This window comes from Prunus avium, chromosome 5, assembly GCF_965620075.1.
Source record: "Prunus avium chromosome 5, drPruAviu1.hap1.1, whole genome shotgun sequence".
In the NCBI taxonomy this organism is placed as follows: Eukaryota; Viridiplantae; Streptophyta; class Magnoliopsida; order Rosales; family Rosaceae; genus Prunus; species Prunus avium.
Window position 1 is genome coordinate 19,543,693 of NC_142288.1, and position 18,834 is coordinate 19,562,526.

The 18,834-nt window shown below is 38.9% G+C and overlaps 2 protein-coding genes across 2 annotated transcripts; both read left to right on the plus strand.

Annotated features, from left to right (window-relative positions):
• The first annotated feature begins 2,013 nt into the window (after positions 1 to 2,013).
• On the plus strand, positions 2,014 to 3,865 carry LOC110771891 (Eukaryotic aspartyl protease family protein). Its single transcript, XM_021976254.2, has one exon. It carries the CDS (start codon positions 2,253 to 2,255, stop codon positions 3,717 to 3,719), a length of 1,467 nt encoding a protein of 488 aa, XP_021831946.2. The 5' UTR covers positions 2,014 to 2,252; the 3' UTR covers positions 3,720 to 3,865.
• A 5,414-nt stretch (positions 3,866 to 9,279) lies between these two features.
• LOC148294479 (uncharacterized) lies at positions 9,280 to 10,242 on the plus strand. The gene is made up of 3 exons (XM_088253766.1): positions 9,280 to 9,399; positions 9,564 to 9,731; positions 10,183 to 10,242. Exons 1-3 carry the CDS (start codon positions 9,280 to 9,282, stop codon positions 10,240 to 10,242), a joined length of 348 nt encoding a protein of 115 aa, XP_088109892.1.
• The last annotated feature ends 8,592 nt before the right edge of the window (positions 10,243 to 18,834 follow it).

Consider the following 18,834-nt stretch of genomic DNA (forward strand, 5'->3'; position numbering starts at 1 on the left):
ACAAAAATTCAAAAAAAAAAAAAAAGGAAGGGGTAAGGCAAGGGTGAATATGAAGGAGCAACCCAATAATTCATGAGGTAAATGGATTTAAAATTCCAACCCAAATGAACCATTTCAAGCTTAAGCTACATGCATTCATGGTTTGGAGTTTTAAGGGATCAATAGTACTCAATTTCCTTTGTCTTGGGATGAACTTGAGTTGCAAGTAGAAATCAAAGCTGCAGTTTTCATTGAAGACTTAGCATAAATGCCTTTTCATTTCTGATCAACTGGAATTGGATCAAGATGACTTGTTGTATTTGTGGGAAGGGCATAATTGGTAACCCCTTGGTTGTTGTCGTAGCAATGCTCTCCCTCCTCCTGATTTGAAGGTGGCACCTCCCAAGCTTGCGCTGCCTGCTGCAGAAAAACTGACATAGCTCCTGTTTGGGTAGAGAGAAAATCACAAATATTTCCAGAGAAATTCACAAATGTGAAGCTGATAAGTTTTGTTTTGTCTTGTGTTGATGAACAATCGTAAATCTTCGCATGTAGTTTATACGTGTGTCGGGTAACAAAACCATGACCTGGAAATAACTAACTATTTAACTAAGCTTCAATAATAACCAACTGTGACAAACTACAATTTTTATTTTTATTTGTGGACTAATTTAACTGCCTCAACCTTTCATTCTGTTACCCGCCTTGCTGTCCTGCTGTGGTTGCGGATTGTAATCTGATGTGGCACTTGAGCTGCTGAGCTAGCTGGTTTCTTTCATCCTTGTCAGCAACTTAGAGGTGTCAAATGGGATTATGTGTAACTTGATTATTTGAATTAATGTTTGATTTGATCTACTTGACCAACCAGTTCTTGGGTTTAAAATTTTAAGATGAATTTTTTTGGCTTACAATAATAAAATTTAAACATAAGTTCGGAAACCTTTCTCATTTCATTCCTATGTTACTGATGAAGGGTTTTAATGTACATTACCTTTTTTTTTTTTTGGTTACATTGGAGGAAAGAAACCCCACTGGGGTTCGATCCTGGGTGCCATGGGGGGAAGGGGGAATCCACCACCACTGTGGTGGGAACCCATTGGCTAATGTACATTACCTTTATAATGTAAAGAAAACGTAAAGGTGAGAGATCCCCTTTTTCTAGTATGACTTCAAGCTTAGAGATAGAGTAGATATTGCTTTAGATTATGTTTTCTTTACATTTCTTTGTTTCACTAGATTTGATTCAAAGATTCTTCATGGTCCTTTAATTAACCTCTAAATATTATAGAGATAATTGGTCTATTGTACTTTTCTTTACTATGTTGAAAAGTCATTGTTGGACTCATATGTATTCGAAGAAGATACGTATTTGTGATGAGTTTAGTATCTAATTGTGGCTAGCCCTTATCATCTAACCAATACTTATATGAATAGACTACCAACTCATGTCAGGGGCTTTGTGTCACAGACAACCCAAATTATTATTATTTTTTAATATACTCTTTTCGAGTTATAAGTCTTTTAATTTGAATCTGATAAATTTTTTTCTTTGCAGATCTTTCAATTCTCTAAGTTGAGTTTTGACTTATTTAATTTCACTATTAAGCATCTTCTCTAAGTGAAGAGGTAAATGGGTAGGCAAAATATAACTACTCTCCATAACAAGGCAATATTACCTACTTCAAAGCGAAGAGGTATATTGAGCCTCACCTACGTTTTATAATAAAATATCATCTCCATTCTCTCATCTACTTTCTATAAAATATAATAATAAATATAAAAAATAAAAATAAATATTATAATACAATTTTACCTATTTCAATATGTCGCTTGGATTAAAGCTCATAAACAATATTATTCATAAGATCAAATCTTAGCCTTGGGCTAAAAACATTTCATTTAAAAGTTGTAAGTTGAAAGTACAAGAAACTTTAGTCACTTCTATGCTTATCCTACCAAGGTAAGCAAACGTTAAACAAGGCAGGCTCAGCTGCTATGCCCCTTATCAAGTTGCCGACCCAGGAATTCAAGCCATCTTCCTAAATTACAGGTCCATCCATCACCCCTTCATTTTATTTACAAAACAAAGCCAGCATGCATTAAGAAGATAATCCTTTCCTCACATACACCTTCCAAAATTTCTATGACCAACAAATAAACAAACCAAAACCGCTCCCTACCCACCAGAAGTTTTCCCCTTTATAAACCCCCTTCTTCACAATTCTCTCTCTCTCTCTCTCTCTCTCTCTCTCTCTACTCTGTTTTCTTCATCCATGGCTTCTGCTCTGTTTCTAATAATCTGTTTTACACATTTCTTTCTTTCATCTTCACAACCACTATATCTCCCTCTAACCCACACGCTCTCCCAAACCCAATTCAACAGTACCCAACATCTCCTCAAATCCACCACCATGCGCTCAGCCAGGCGCTTCCACCACCACCGCCGCCGCCACAACCGCGAAACAAACCAAGTCTCTCTCCCACTCGCCCCAGGCAGCGACTACACTCTCTCCTTCACTCTCAACTCCAGCCCTCCCCAACCCGTCTCTCTCTACATGGACACAGGCAGCGACCTCGTCTGGTTCCCCTGTTCCCCATTCGAATGCATACTCTGTGAAGGCAAACCCAACTCCACAAACCCACCTCCCAAAATCCCCAAAAACGCCGCCGTTTCGTGCGACTCCCGCTCCTGCTCCTCCGCCCACTCCTCCCTCTCCTCCGCCAACCTCTGCGCCATTTCCAATTGCCCTCTCGACTCTATAGAAATCTCCGAGTGCTCCTCCTTCTCTTGCCCGCCATTTTACTACGCCTACGCTGATGGAAGCTTCATAGCCAAGCTTTACAAGCACAGCCTGTCGATACCCATGTCGACGCCTGCTCTGGTTCTGAGTAATTTCACTTTTGGGTGTTCCCATTCTTCCCTCGGCGAGCCAATTGGGGTTGCTGGGTTCGGCCGCGGCTTGCTTTCTCTACCTGCCCAACTCTCCACCTTCTCTCCCCACCTCGCCACCCAGTTTTCATACTGCTTAGTTTTTCACTCCTTTGACCAGGACCGAGTCCGTCGACCGAGTCCGCTCATTCTCGGCCCGTACGACCAGAAACAGAAGCGATTTGGGGACGGTGCTGGTGGGTCGGTTGAGTATGCCTACACCTCCATGCTCGACAACCCAAAGCACCCTTATTTCTATTCGATTGGGCTCGCCGGAGTTTCGGTCGGGAAAAGGGTTTTTCCGGCACCGGAGATTCTGCAAGGGGTCGATGAGAATGGGAACGGTGGGATCGTCGTGGACTCGGGGACCACTTTCACCATGTTTCCGCAGGGTTTCTATAACTCGCTGGTGGCTGAGTTCGACCGCAGAGTCGGGCGAGTTCACGAGCGGGCGACTCGGGTGGAGGACGAAACCGGTCTTGGGCCGTGCTATTATTACGAGAAGGTGGTGGACGTTCCGACTGTGACGTTGCATTTTGCGGGGAACAAATCCAGTGTGTTGCTGCCCAGGAGGAACTACTTTTATGAGTTCGTGGACGGTGGTGATGGGGCCGGGAGGAAGAGGAAAAAGGTTGGGTGTTGGATGCTGATGAACGGTGGTGATGAGGAGGAGATGAGCGGTGGGCCCGGGGGTATTTTAGGGAATTACCAGCAGCAAGGGTTTGAGGTGGTTTATGATTTGGAGAAGCTTAAGGTTGGGTTTGCAAGGAGGCAATGTGCATTGCTTTGGGACAGTCTAAACCAACGGTAGATTTGGGAGTTGAATTTGGGTTGGTCAAGGTGGATTGACTTTGCTTACTAAGGTCAAAGGGGATTGTTGACTTTGACTGCACAAGGGGGTGGTCTGTAAATTCCTGTAAATTAGTCGGGTGTTTTGAGCAATAAGGTGGGGTTGGGGGGGGGGGGAGGGGGGGGGGGCGCGGGGGGGGGGGGGGGGTGTTTTGAATAAAAATTCTCTGCTGCACTTCATCTTTTGCATTTTCTGCTGACAAATTGTAAATGTTGATTGTTTATATTTTCTTTTTCGCTGAATAAAAATTTAAGGGAAGATTAGCTACTTTCACCACTAACGTTAAGGCATACCCACAATCTCGAGTCGAAAAAACTTACGTGTGACACTCAACTGCTAGTTGTCACCAATATGAATTTATGTAAGAAATTACAGATTGCACACCAATAAGAACTGCTGGCAGCGGGACTCGGATACTGGTAATGCTACACACAGTACAAGAACCTAACCAACTCAACCAAACCTCATTGATTAGATTGTTTATATTTTCATTCCCATGAATTGGATGCAAAAGATGAAGTGCAGACAGAGAGGAAGAATCAGAGATGAAAGAAATGTGTAAAGTTTGGTATTTAAATATATGTGGAATCTAAGTCAACTTTTGCCTTCTCCACAGTGAACTGGCATGTACTTTGCATAAGCATTAAGCAAGCGGTTTAATTTCCAATTAGGATTTGACTTGGATCAGAAGCTTTAAGTGCGTAGGAAGCTCTGTCTGATTTCTCAATGAATGGCCGTAGTTAGCCCGTAGGCCATATAGGACACCAAACTTAATAGAGGTAGGCGCACCATAATTGTTGCTCATTATTGTTTGTTATGTCACATTAGATTTTCAGTCTCAATCATGAATAGGATAATCATATGTGCTCAACAGAAACATGAAGAAAGATGGAGATTCCAACGTGTAACACTTTCGAGTTTTACAAAGAAAATTATCGTAAGAAGTAGTAGAACTTGAATGTTACAGGAATAACATTATTTTACTATATTTTCATCCAATTATGTTCAGTCATACAAAAAGTTAAATTATTATGACATGATTTGCTAAGAATAACAAAATAGTGATATCCTCGTATTATATAAATTTAGGGTGCATTTTTGCTCATCACTTTAATTATAAGTGTACCTTCATCACCATTCTCAATGCTTGACACGTGTCCATAGATATAACCATAATTAACTTTTGCTTTGTATTTATGGAATCATGATTATACCTATGGACACGTGTCAAGCATTGAGAATGGTGATGATGGTACACCTATGATTAAAGTGGTGAGCAAAAATGCTCCCTACAAATTTGTCTCCACCAAAGATGCCATCAAACATTTAATTTGAGTACAATAAGTTTAAGGCTTTCAAATTCATAGCGTACACCCTCAGCCAAGTCATGAATAAAAAGTCGTCATCAAATATTCAAACAAGAGATGGATGTGAATATCTTTCTTTCTTTCCTTCTGACAAGACCACTCATGATGACTCATACGTAGTGATAGTGAGACAATTAAATTGCGAGTTACGTTATAGGTTTTACAGCCATGCTTCATTGGACGTATACAATATATCATTTATGTCTGCTTGCTTGGATAGTTGGAGGTAGTCTTAATCATCCACCAAGGCATGAACTGCCAAACATTTGCAAATTGGCGACTTCCGTAGATTTTTGTTTAAAAATGCTACAGCCAATTGTGCGTGGTCGGAGGATTTGAAAAGTCGGGACTTGTTGTTCGAATTAGCTCTAGAATTATTATTATTCGATAAAATATACCACTAAATAAAGAAAATACTTCCCTCCTTACTAGGTAAGTAGGAGCTCCTACATTCTTATCAATAACAATGTGACATGTGTGCAGAAGTTTTTATTTTTGTGTTTTTGATGAATTATTTTTTGCATATGTGTCAAACTGTGATTCGTAGAAAGAAAGAATATCTCCTTACTGATAAGGAGGCAAATAGTATCCACTAAATAAACTATAATTGATAATATAGTGAGTCATTTATAGTTTTACTGTCTAAATACATGTTACTTGTATGCATCTACAATTATGAATCACCCACACGCACATAGATGAATAATAATTTATATTAAAACTTTCATAAAACGGGACTAACAAAATAATTCTATATTCATTACAACTAAGTTTTTCTCCCTCATAAAGCGCTTTGGTTGTGTAGTGGTTTTACCAGCCCATCATATTCATGCCTAAGCTTTGTAATGTTTGTCAAGCAATGGGAATCAGCCCATCATGTCACAGTAGAAAGAGTCCAAATGCTGCCTCATACAATTGTCTTTTTCCCCTTTCATGTGATACACATACGCACACAGTCACGTACATTTTCCCTCCAAGGTGCATGTGACAAAATGGATGATAAAGTGCAGAAAAGAAAAAAAAAGTCGGTATTGCAAAGTGTGTGATATACAATTTGTTGGAACCTTACAAATTAAAATGGGTTAATTATAATTTGGCTTATTATCACAAAAGGTCCCTAAGGTTTAGGAAACTATCAGATTGCATCCTTAATGTTTTTTTGTGTCATTGGTGGTCCTCAAGGTTAGTATGTGTAATCACAAATGGTCCCTGCCGTTAGGTTCCGTAAAAAACTCCGTTAGTTTGCTGATGTGGCATATATATATATATCACAAAACATCCCTGAGGTTTACACATCTATCACAAATGGTCCTTGCAAATTTTTTTCATTTTTTTCATTTAAAATTCATAAAATTTTGGTTTTCTTTTTTAAATCTTATGAATTTTAAATTATTTTAAAATATACATTGTATTTTAAATACACATGACACTATATTATTTTAGATGTGGGCTCCACATATATGTCACATCAACAAACTAATGGAGTTTTTAAAAATTAATTTAAAATTCATAAAATTTAAAAATGAAAAAAATCAAGGGTTTAGGGTTTATAAATGGTCCTCAAGGTTAAAATCCTTATATAAATGGTTTTTTCATTTTTAAATTTTATGAATTTTAGATTATTTTAAAAAAAAAAACTTCATTAGTTTGTTGGTGTGGCATATATGTGGAGCCCTCATCTTCAAAAATATAGTATCATATGTATTTAAAATACAATATATATTTTTAAATATTATAAAAAACAAAAACAAAATTTTATGAATTTTAAATTAAAAAATTAAAAAAATTTGCAGGGACCATTTGTGATAGATGTGTTAACCTCAGGGATGTTTTGTGATATGTATATATGCCACGTCAGCAAACTAACGGAGTTTTTGACGGAACCTAACGGCAAGGACCATTTGTGATCACACATACTAACCTTGAGGACCATAAGTGACACAAAAAAACATTAAGGATGCAATCTGATAGTTTCGTAAACCTTAGGGACCTTTTGTGATAATAAGCCTTATAATTTTGATCATCGGGGTTTGGGTCAAAATTAATTTTAATCATTGTGATTTACCATCCCACCATCATCCATAACCACCCAAACCCACCTACACCATCCCCCTTTTCACATTGTCAATCTTGGACTGAACAAACTTGCTGCAAAACGATCCCAAATCGTCTTCTTTCAATAAAGAAACCCTATCGAGAGTGAAATCTCGGTACTCGAAATCGATACGAACACGAATACTCTGCTTTTGAGGATTTATCTGAAGAACCAATGTTGTTTGTGGTTCTTTTTTATCTGGGTAATCTCAAATTCTGGCTAGGACTTCAACTATCAGAGATGTGTGGCTGCGGTTGGATTTGGAAGAAGACGGTGTTGGAGCCATTACTACGATTAAAGATTCAAGATTCAAGATCAGTTGCAGACAAAGATTTGGGCTTGGGGGCGATGAGAGTTAGAGAGAGAGAGAGAGCCATTACCCACCCACCTGCACCGTGATGGCTTCATATTTGGATGGTGGATGTGGGGTGTGGGTGGGTATGGCTGGTGGTGGGTTTGGGTGGTTATGGATGATGGTGGGGTGGTTAGTTGCAAAGAGAGGATAAAGGAGAAAGGATTTGGGGATAGGATGGTGGATGCGGGTGGGAGAAAAGGTTGGGTGGTTGTTTTTTTTTCTTTCCATTTTATTTATTAATTGTTTAAATGATGCATATACAATTTTGTCCCTGTACACATTTAGCACGTGCAATTAAACTGACGGAATTGAGAGATGCGACCTAATTTGTTAACAACTGCAAGTACAATGACGAAATTGAGAAAATTAAAATTACGATGACTAAAATTGATTTTGAGCCAAACCCTAGTGACCAAAATTATAATTAACCCAATTAAAATCAGTGTGACTTTCAAAGTAACATAAAACTGATAAATGAGTCCCTCCAAAGCTACCTTGGAAGAGTACTGCATGAGGCCCAACTTGTTCTTTATGTTCTTATGTTTACAAGAAAATTTTCATCACAGAACCATCAAGCTAAAGTATACAATTTGACGCATTAAAATATAAATGAATACGTTTTTCTATTTTATAGACTACATCGGTATATTCTTATATTTAGATAAACACTTTCATAAAATGGGAATAACACTATTTTGCTATTCGACCAATAATGCTATGACACACATAATAACACTTCCAGTGACATAGCATTATTGGCCGAAAATAGCCAAATAAGCTATTTCCGTTGCAACTAAGGTTTTCTCTTATATTTTTAGATCATTCTCCACTCACCCAAAACCAAAAATAGAAAATGAAAAGATTTTCTTGTCATATAATTCCTGATTCTAGTGCAATTGTTGCGTCTCCCAAACTGCCAAAATTTCACTCATTCAAATTACCTGTAGACCCCTTATCTATATTTTCTTAATCTGGTCCCACCTTATGAATTCACTTTTAGCCTCGTAAGGCCATCTCTAAGTTTGGGCGATATCCTCATATATAGCCCAAAATCCCCAAAACTCATCTTTAAGAATGGTCTACACAAAGGATTACAAAAAAAAAAAAAAAAAAAAGGATGGCTACATAAAGGGCTAATTCCTAAAGGAAAATGCTAGGGAGACCAACTTGGGAGACCAACTTGGGATACCAACTCTCTAATAGAGCGTGGGACCCATTGCATTGGTGGGCTCCACCTCTATTAGAGAGTTGGTATCCCAAGTTGGTCTCCCAAGTTGGTCTCCCTAGCATGACCCATTCCTAAAAATCAAGCCACATGTAGCCCTTTAGCCAGCCTGAGCTAAATAATTCAATGGGCCCAACTACTTTTTTTTATATTTATTTCCTGTATCAAATAGGCCATTTGTGGCTATTGATTAAAAAACCGTTGCAAATCAAAGGTTTGGAGCAACCCAACAGCTAGCTGTTTTATTTTTCAATCCGAAAAAAATGATTTTTTTTTAATTCTAAAAAATTCCTAAATTTTTTGTATAAATACCTACCTCATTCTTACATCATTTCTCACAACATATTCATCATTTTACATATTATCATTCCTCAATTTCATCATTTTACATAATTGCTCACATTCTCTTCATTTTTTTTACAAACTATCCTTCATATTTTTCCATTTAAAAAAATTATTTCCTCTCATTGTTAGAAAAAATGGTTGGTACTTCAAAGAAAGGCGGAAATTGGACTCGAAAGGAAGATGAAACTCTTTGCAAGGCTTACTTAAAAGTCTTCGAAGGTAGTCTCAAGGGTACAAGCCAAACTTCTGACAGTGTTTAGACGTGCGTTTCTCAAAAGGAAAATGCTAGGGAGACCAACTTGGGAGACCAACTTGGGATACCAACTCTCTAATAGAGCGTGAGACCCATTGTATTGGTGGGCTCCACCTCTATTAGAGAGTTGGTACACAAGTTGGTATCCCAAGTTGGTCTCCCTAGCATGACCCTTCTCAAAAATACTATGAGCTTTACGAAGGCACCGCTCCCACACCCATGAAAGTTGTAGTGGTGGTGGAAGAAGCACATATTCCAAGCATGAACAAAAGGCATCAAGCTTTGAAAAAGGCGGAGAGGAGACATCCAAGCGGAGCCAATGTCTCCGACGAAGTAAGTGTTTTTACTAGTTTTATTTTTTAACTACATACTTTAAATTTATTTAATTTACTTTAATTATATTTTCTAGCAACGCCAAGTGTGGAGAAGTTCTATATGGAAGATGTCAAAAAAGCCTTTAAACTTCATCATTGCTTGGAAATTTATAAATAGTAGTTTAATTGAATTAACTAATAAATTTATATTATGTAATTAAAATTATTAAAATATTAAATTTAGTTCTTTGTTATTGGAGATGGTTAAAATATAGCCTCATGCTATTCCTTATAAAATAATTTTTTAGACGGCTAAATGTACCCCTTCCCACCTGGAGATGGCCTAAGCATCATTACAACTTTGCCCATATTTTTCAACCAATCATACGAGAGCTGGTTGTTGGTGTAGTTCAATAATATACGCCCGACCTTACAATATTCTGACTTTTTTTAATAATGATTTCGGGCAGTACACGTGGACAAATAACAAGAAAAGCCGCCGCGACCCGCGAACTTTATTTGAAGCTTGAGCATGACGTGATCGTATTTTGTCGTTTCAGAAGAGCTGAAAGCGTGTCTGAGAGATTGGGTACAGCTAAGCTACTGCTGTCTCCATACGTGTTCTTCTAGATGCTTCTTCATGATTATCATCCCACTCTGGGCCCAGTGACAACAAACACACGCTTCCTCATTCTAAAATACAAATAAAATATGTAACAAAACAAATACAAATAAAACCAATTTCGGCATTTTTAAATACTTTAAAACAATTCATAACATTTTTTTACTTTTTTTTATTCACATAGGGTCCACATCAGCGAAAAGACCAGTCATTCCATGCCACGTATGTATTTAATGGCTTTGTTAACAATGCGACTAACGGTGGGAATAATTTGTAGGACTTTTAGGAATTTGTGTATGAGTTTGTAAATGTCCAATAAATCGTGTATGAACTTAAAAAATACCTAATAATTTAGGGGTGTTTACATAGTTAACCCAATAAATTATTTGTGTTGCCATCTCTGTCTTCTACTACGAAAGAGTCTTTAACTGGATTTAAATTTTCAGTCCATGAATTCAAATAATAGTTATTGTCTACACTGGTTCTTTAGGGGTTAAGTCTCTCGAATTTATCCTCTAAATCATGCTTACTTTATTTATCCGCCTTGTAAAAATAATTGTTAAAATTTCAAAGAGACGAAACAACGGCCTAATACTACCAATATCAATATTATCCCCAATCAATATTTTAAAATGCGTTTTCATAGCGCGCCTAGTGGTGTAGCACAAGAAAACTTCTACAATGCGCAGTGGCGGACCTATTAAGGCACAAGGAGGTGCTGCACTTCCTCTCGCCGGAAAAACCATTTTATGTGCTGCATATTGCACCTCTGCTCAACCTGGGAGGTGTACTCTAGGTGTTCGATGAAAAAGCTTAAACGAAGTCAGTCTGCTGATGTGCTTCGTTGCTAGGATGCGATGTGTTGCGTTGCTGCGCTGCATTATTATGTGCTGCACCGTTGCACAACACGCATGTTTTTTTTTAAATTTTTAATTTTTATAAATTCTAGCCAAAATTGCATCTCTACTAAAAACTTCAAGGGTCCGGCAGTGACGATGCGCATGTGGTTCGTTGCCTTCCTTAAAAATGTACGCTACATGAGCGACACATACTATCATGTGCACTACAACGTTATTGCGCCTTCCTTTGTTCTTCGTTTCCTCTGTTCTTACTTGCCTGGTTATCATAGTATCAGAGCTAGGTTGATCGATGTGCCTCTTGACATGATTTCTTGCTCGTTTCGCTCACTGTTCTCAAGTCTCTGATTCTTTCTCTCAAATCTTGGTTCAATGTTTATCTTCAAGAATGGTGATTTTGTGTCTCCTTGAAGCAATTTTTCAAATTTTGGTGAAATTGATATGGAATTTGTTGCTTATTCTTCGATTTCTCTTGATTCTTGGTGATTGATCTCTGGCACGAAGCCGTACTTTGATGAATTTTGTTGATTTCATGGCACAAAGCCTTCTTTCTCTGGAATTTCTGTGATTTGTTGGCACGAAGCCTTGTGTGAAGCATTCTTGTTCAGGCACGAAGCCTTGTAGGGATTTCTTGCATCGATTGTGTTTCCTTTTGGCACGTTGTGTTTTTCCGTGAATAATTCTTTGAATCTGGCCATGACGGTGAATTCGCCCAAAATTGAGGGTTTGCTGGGGATGCTTACCATTCGTCACTGATGCTTATTGAAAGAGCTTGAAAAGTATTATAATGAATAATTGTTATTGAATTGATTGTTGTTTACAATGATACATCCGCATAGGATATATAGACAAAACAAAAGTATAAAGTTGCAATGCACTAGGAATAGAATATTGAAACTGTCAGTGGATGTTTCCACGCCTGGTTCTAAGGAAAACAATGTTTGCTAGTTTAATTTACTATTGTATGTTAACTAGTGGTATTCACTGAGTGTGTCTTCTGTCATGTCTTCTGTCATCATTATGTCTTCTATCATCCTCCCGCAAGCTCAGAAGCGGAGAGCGAATGAGCTTGGATTTTAAGAAAGTAAAGCGAGCAAAAGAGAGGCCTTTCGTAAAAATGTCTGCAAGTTGGTGACTAGTGGAGACATAACGAACATCCAAGTCCCGAGCAATCACTAATTCACGAACATAATGATAATCAATGGCCACGTGCTTAGTCCGAGCATGAAACACAGGGTTGGAGGCCAAAGCAATAGAACTGGTATTGTCATACCATAACAAAGGTGGACAATGTTGAGAAACCGATAGTTCAAGAAGCAGTTGCTGCACCCAAACTATCTCGGTTGCGGTGATAGCCATTTGTCGATATTCGGACTCAGTGCTAGATCGAGCAACGGTGCGTTGCTTCTTAGAACTCCAAGAAATCAAGTTGGGACCCAAGAACATACAAAAACCTCCTATAGACCGACGAGTATCCGGATTGCCCGCATAGTCAGAGTCAGAATATGCTACTAAGGTAGTATTGCCTCGTGTGAAAAACAGCCCCTCAGAGGATGAACCTTTCAAATAGCGAAGAATTCTTTTAACTGCAATCCAATGGACGGTAGTGGGCTGATGCATATGTTGACAAACTTGATTGACAGCGTAGGTAATGTCAGGACGAGTGATCGTTAAATATTGTAAAGCCCCAACAAGACTGCGGTATTCATGAGGATTAGACAATGGTATACCATCTGTGACACTAAGTTGGGAACCAGAAGCAACTGGGGTGGCACATGGTTTAGAATCCTGCAAGTGAGCACGAACAAGAAGATCGCATGTGTATTTATTTTGTGATAAATGAAGACCAGTAGGTGTGCGAGTAGCTTCAATACCCAAGAAATAATTAAGAGGCCCAAGATCCTTCATTGCAAAAGCTTTACCAAGAGAGGTAATAAGAGACTGAACCTGACTGTTCTGATTTCCTGTAATTAAAATATCGTCCACATATATAAGCAAGAGAGTATAAACACCATGTCTATTGTAAATAAAGAGGGAGTGATCTGCCTGAGAACCAACAAACCCATATTGAAGAAGAAACTCAGAAAACTTGTGAAACCATGCCCTCGGGGCTTGTTTAAGACCATAAATAGACTTGCGAAGTCGGCAAACATGGTGAGGTCTTCTAGGATCTTCGAAACCCTTCGGTTGACGCATATATACCTCCTCAGTAAGATGCCCATGAAGAAATGCATTTTGTACGTCTAGTTGACGAATAGGCCAATCATGAGAGACAGCAAGTGATAGAACAATGCGGATGGTGACATGCTTAACAACAGGACTGAAGGTTTCAGTATAATTAATACCCTCTTGTTGAAGAAAACCGTTTGCAACAAGTCGAGCTTTAAAACGTTCAAGTGAGCCGTCAGATTTGCGTTTGATGCGATATACCCACTTACAAGGAAGAATATGAGTAGCTTGAGAAGAAGGAACAAGATCCCATGTGCCTGCTTGTTGAAGGGCTTGAAACTCAGCATCCATTGCGGAGCGCCAAGAAGGAGATTGATTTGCTTCACGAAAATTATATGGTTCACGATCCAAATCCTGCGAAAAAGAGACCAATGCATATCGGGGATTGGGTTTACGAGTGCCGGTTTTAAGACGAGTAAGCATTGGATGAGAGGGTGTCTTGACTAATTGAAGAAAACCTGGAGACACTATGGGAGAAGACGGTTGATGAGGAGATGAGAGGCCCGGGTTGGAGGAAGGATCTTGGGACAATGGTGGCAAATGTGATGACAAAGAAGGGGGTTGAGAAAGAAGACGAGGTGAGGTTTGTGGTGATGGGGGATTAGGAGAAAATGCAGGACTAGAAGGTGTGACACTATTAGATAACAAAGATAAAGAATCGTTAGTATCAGAATGAGAAGAAGAGGAAACAACAGGAAATGTTACCTGAGGAGGACCTGGAGAAGGATGAAGAACCACAGGTTGGTGCTCAGCCAAGGGTGAGAGTGGTTGAGGGAGTGCAACAGTAGCAAGAGGAAAATAAGTCTCATCAAATACAACATGGCGAGATAGGTAAACACGCCCGGAAACAGGATCATAACAACGATACCCTTGATGATTTAATGAGTATCCTAGAAAAACACACTTTTTAGACCGAAATTCTAGTTTATTTTTGTTATATGGACGTAAATAAGGAAAACACGCGCAACCAAACACACGAAAAACAGAATAAGATGGAGCACGACCAAACAACTTTTCATAAGGTGATAGAAAATGCAATGGTCGAGCAGGAAGACGATTAATGAGATAAACTGAGGTATTGAAAGCATCTACCCAGAAAGATTGGGGCATTTGAGCAGTAGCAAGGAGAGTAAGTCCCATATCCACTATATGACGTTGTTTACGTTCAGCTACCCCATTTTGTTCCGGTGTGTGTGGGCAAGTGACACGATGAAAAATTCCATTATTAGATAAAAAAGTTTGAAAACTATGACTCATAAACTCACCACCACCATCAGTTTGCAATGCCTTAATTGTATATACATTATTAATGGAGAGGAGATTTTCAACCAATAATTTAAACTTCTGAAAATAATGTAAGGCCTCAGATTTATATTGCAAAGGATATATCCATGTATATCGAGAGAAATCATCCACAAATAAGATAAAATACCTGGAGCCTTTATTTGACGATACTGGCGAAGACCAAATATCACAATGGACTAATTGAAGTGGAGAAACGGAAATGGACGAAGATAAAGGAAAAGGGAGCTTAGTGCTCTTTCCCAAAGGACATGTATGACACATAAGACTTGACTTAGAAGAACTAACAGGAATAACAGAGCTGAGCTTATGAAAAATATCGTTAGAAGGATGACCCAAGCGTTGGTGCCACACAGAAGGAGTTGTTCGTTCACCAATGAGAGCTACAAATTTGCATGACTCCACCCGAAACGGATACAAACCGTTCTCACTCTTGCCTTGGAAAAGCGTCCTCCCCGTGGATAGATCCTTCACGTAAAAGGAAGAAGGTGTGAAAATAAAATAACAATGATTATCAGAAGAAAATTTTTGAACACTCAACAAATTGTGGGACACAGAAGGACAATGAAGAAGAGTATTGAGCTTAAAGGAAGACAAAGAACCAGAGCCAATATGCTCGATAGGTAAACCTGCACCATTGCCAACCGACACTTGATCTTGACCCGTATATGCAGTTGGAAGACGAAGATTAGCAAAATCGTGAGTGATATGTGAAGATGCCCCACTGTCTGTATACCAAGTATCATTAGAACCTGCAGCAGAATGAGTTGCTACCAAAGCTCGAGAAGGAACACGTGGGGAGCGAGATTCATAAAACTGCTTAGGCTTCGAGCAATTATTAGCAAGATGGCGAGGATCACCACAATTGTAACAAAAACGGGTAGGACGAGGAAAGCCACCAGAAAGGGAATTCTCATGAGCAAAGGAATGACCACGGCCAACAGAATTTGTGAACCCTCCAGAAATTTCATTCCCACGACTTGATCCATGAAATGCACCAGAATAAGAACCCCTTTGTCCACGTGAAAAGCCACGACCACCAAACTGATTGGAACCACCATAACTGCGACCACCAAATTGATTGGAACTGTCATAAGAGTCAAATGCACGACTATTGTTGCCACGACCACTGTTGCTACGGCCAAAACCTGAGCCACCAAAACTGCGACCATGAGAACCAGAACCATGACTGCATCCTTGAGAAGTCGTAGTATAGAGAGCCGTAGAGGTAGAATCTGAAAGGAGAGAGTTAGAGTCCTCAAGTCGAGACTCAGCGCTCAAAAGGAGAGCAAGAACATCATCCAGCAGCATAGAAGTTTCACGAGCTTTAATAGAGTTTACAGCACTCTCATAAGCAGGACCAACACCATTAAGAATAATCTCAATAAAATCCTCATCATCGAGAGGTTTACCAGCAAGAGAAAGTTGGTCCGCAATACCGGTCAACTTATCAATATACGCAGTAATAGACATACTACCACGCCGAGTAGATTGGAGCTGAAATTTAAGCTGAAGTATACGAGAGCGAGACTGCGAAGCATAACGAGTGGCCAAGGATTTCCACACCTCAGCAGAAGTAGTACATCGAGCCACAGTAGAAAGAACAGTGGAAGTTAACGTAGAGTTGATCCAACTCATAATTTGCTTATCTTGTCGCTGCCAAGTCGCATATTCAGGATTTGGAGTGGACTTATCATCAAGGAGTTTTGCAGGACAAGTTTGAGAACCATCAACATAACCATAGAGATCATTGGCTTGTAACAGAGGAGTGAATTGCGCAAGCCATAGCAGATAATTGGTGCGATCAAGTTTGATCGAAACCAAGTATGAGACGTTGGGAAGAGAACTGGCCAGAGAGGTAGAAGATGAAGCCATCTCAACCAGAACAGGAAACAACCAAGAACAAACAATCAAACAAGAACAGAGTTTTAAAAAAAAATTGGATCGAGAGTCTCAAGACAAGAGCTCTGATACCATGAAAGAGCTTGAAAAGTATTATAATGAATAATTGTTATTGAATTGATTGTTGTTTACAATGATACATCCGCATAGGATATATAGACAAAACAAAAGTATAAAGTTGCAATGCACTAGGAATAGAATATTGAAACTGTCAGTGGATGTTTCCACGCCTGGTTCTAAGGAAAACAATGTTTGCTAGTTTAATTTACTATTGTATGTTAACTAGTGGTATTCACTGAGTGTGTCTTCTGTCATGTCTTCTGTCATCATTATGTCTTCTATCACTTATAACAATTGGAATCAAACTGATAAGGCTCTCTTGAGTCCCTTAATTGCTACCTTATTTGATGATGTGATTTATGTCATTTGTAGTAAGACCTCTGCTGAGGCTTGGACTCATTTGCAAGATAGATATGCCACAGTGTCTAGGGTGTTAATCATCTTAAAACTGAGTTTCATACTATGCACAAAGGTGCTGATTTTATTGAAAAGTATTTGCTTTGGATTAAGATAGCTCGTGACCAGTTAGTTGCGGTTGGTAAACGTATAACTGATGATGATGTGGTGATCACTACTCTTAATGGTCTTCCTAAATACTATGACATGATTCGCATTGTGTTGCTTGCTCGTGATTCAACCATTGGTCTCAAAGATCTTCGAGCTCAGTTGCTTAATGCAGAGAGACAAGCAGAAATTCGTATGCATGCTCTTTCTCATTCTATGAATGCCATGATGGCTACGCGTGCTTCTTCTCAACCTAATTCTGCACGCCTAATTCTGGTGGTGCAAAACACTTTTCTCAAGGTTCCAGCTCAACTCAAGGTTCTAGCTCCAAACCTTATAATGGTTACAATGGTCCCCAGTTTCGATCTTCTCCTCAGTCTGGCAAGTTCAAGTCATGTGGATATCATGTTCTCGATTTTATTCAGACAAGCCTGGTTCTAACTCTTTTGGTTTCAAGTAACAATGGAGTACATCTTCTGGTTCTAAGCCTCATGTTATCCCAGAAAGTCAAATCTGTAGTAAAAGGGGTCACACTGCTGCCAATTGTTTTTATCGCAATACTGCTGATTCAGACTCTTCTCCTGTTATTCAATGTCAAATTTGTGGTAAAAAAGGCCATGGTGCTCTTGATTGTTACCATTGAGCTAATTTTGCTTTTCAAGAACAACCACCACTAGCTTCTCTCCAGGCTATGACTGCTCACACACAAGGGTTTGAGTCTCAAGACAATTGGATTGCAGACACAAGAGCAACTCATCACATAACCCCAAATTTATCCATGCTTGAGACTACTACTCCATATGATCAAGATGACAAGATAATTGTTGGCAATGGGGAAGGTTTGCATGTTCAACATATTGGTCATGCTAATCTTCCTATCACTTCTTCTCAGTCTTTATTATTACCTAATGTTCTGCATTTTCCACAACTATCAGCTGATTTGCTTTCTGTCTACAAGCTCTATCATGATAATAAATGCATGGTTACTTTTGATGATGTTGGTTATTGTGTGCAGGACAAGGCAACAAGGGGAGTTCTTCTCAAGGGAAGGAGTAGCAAAGGCCTTTATCATTTTCCTAAATCTCTACCATTCACCTCTGTTTCTTCACCCACAGCCTTTCTTGGTCAGAAAATAAACCACATCACGTGGCATCAACCCTTAGGCCACCCTACTAATGAAGTACTTGTGAAGATGTTGCACTCTTCTCAAATAGTATGTTCACCCGATTCTTCATCTATTTGCTCAGCTTGCTTAGGAGGTAAAATGTCTAGGCTTTCTTTTCCTATAAGTTCTGACATCCTATAAGTTCTGACAGAGTAGTACATCACTTTCATAAATTTCATAGTGATATTTGTGGTCCATCTCCAGTTGTATCCATTGAGGGTTATAGATATTTTGTACTATTTGTTGATGACTATACCAGATTTATCTAGATGTTTCCTCTTATCAATAAATCAGACGTTTACTCTACTTTTGTCAAGTTTCATGCCTTCATTTCTACCCAATTTTCTGCTTCTATTAATATCTTGCAATCTGATAGGGGAGGAGAATATCAGAGTCATTTGTTTAAACAGTTTTTGACATCTCAAGAGATATTGCATCTGTTGTCTTGTTCTTACACTCCCCAAAAAAAATGGGTTAGTGG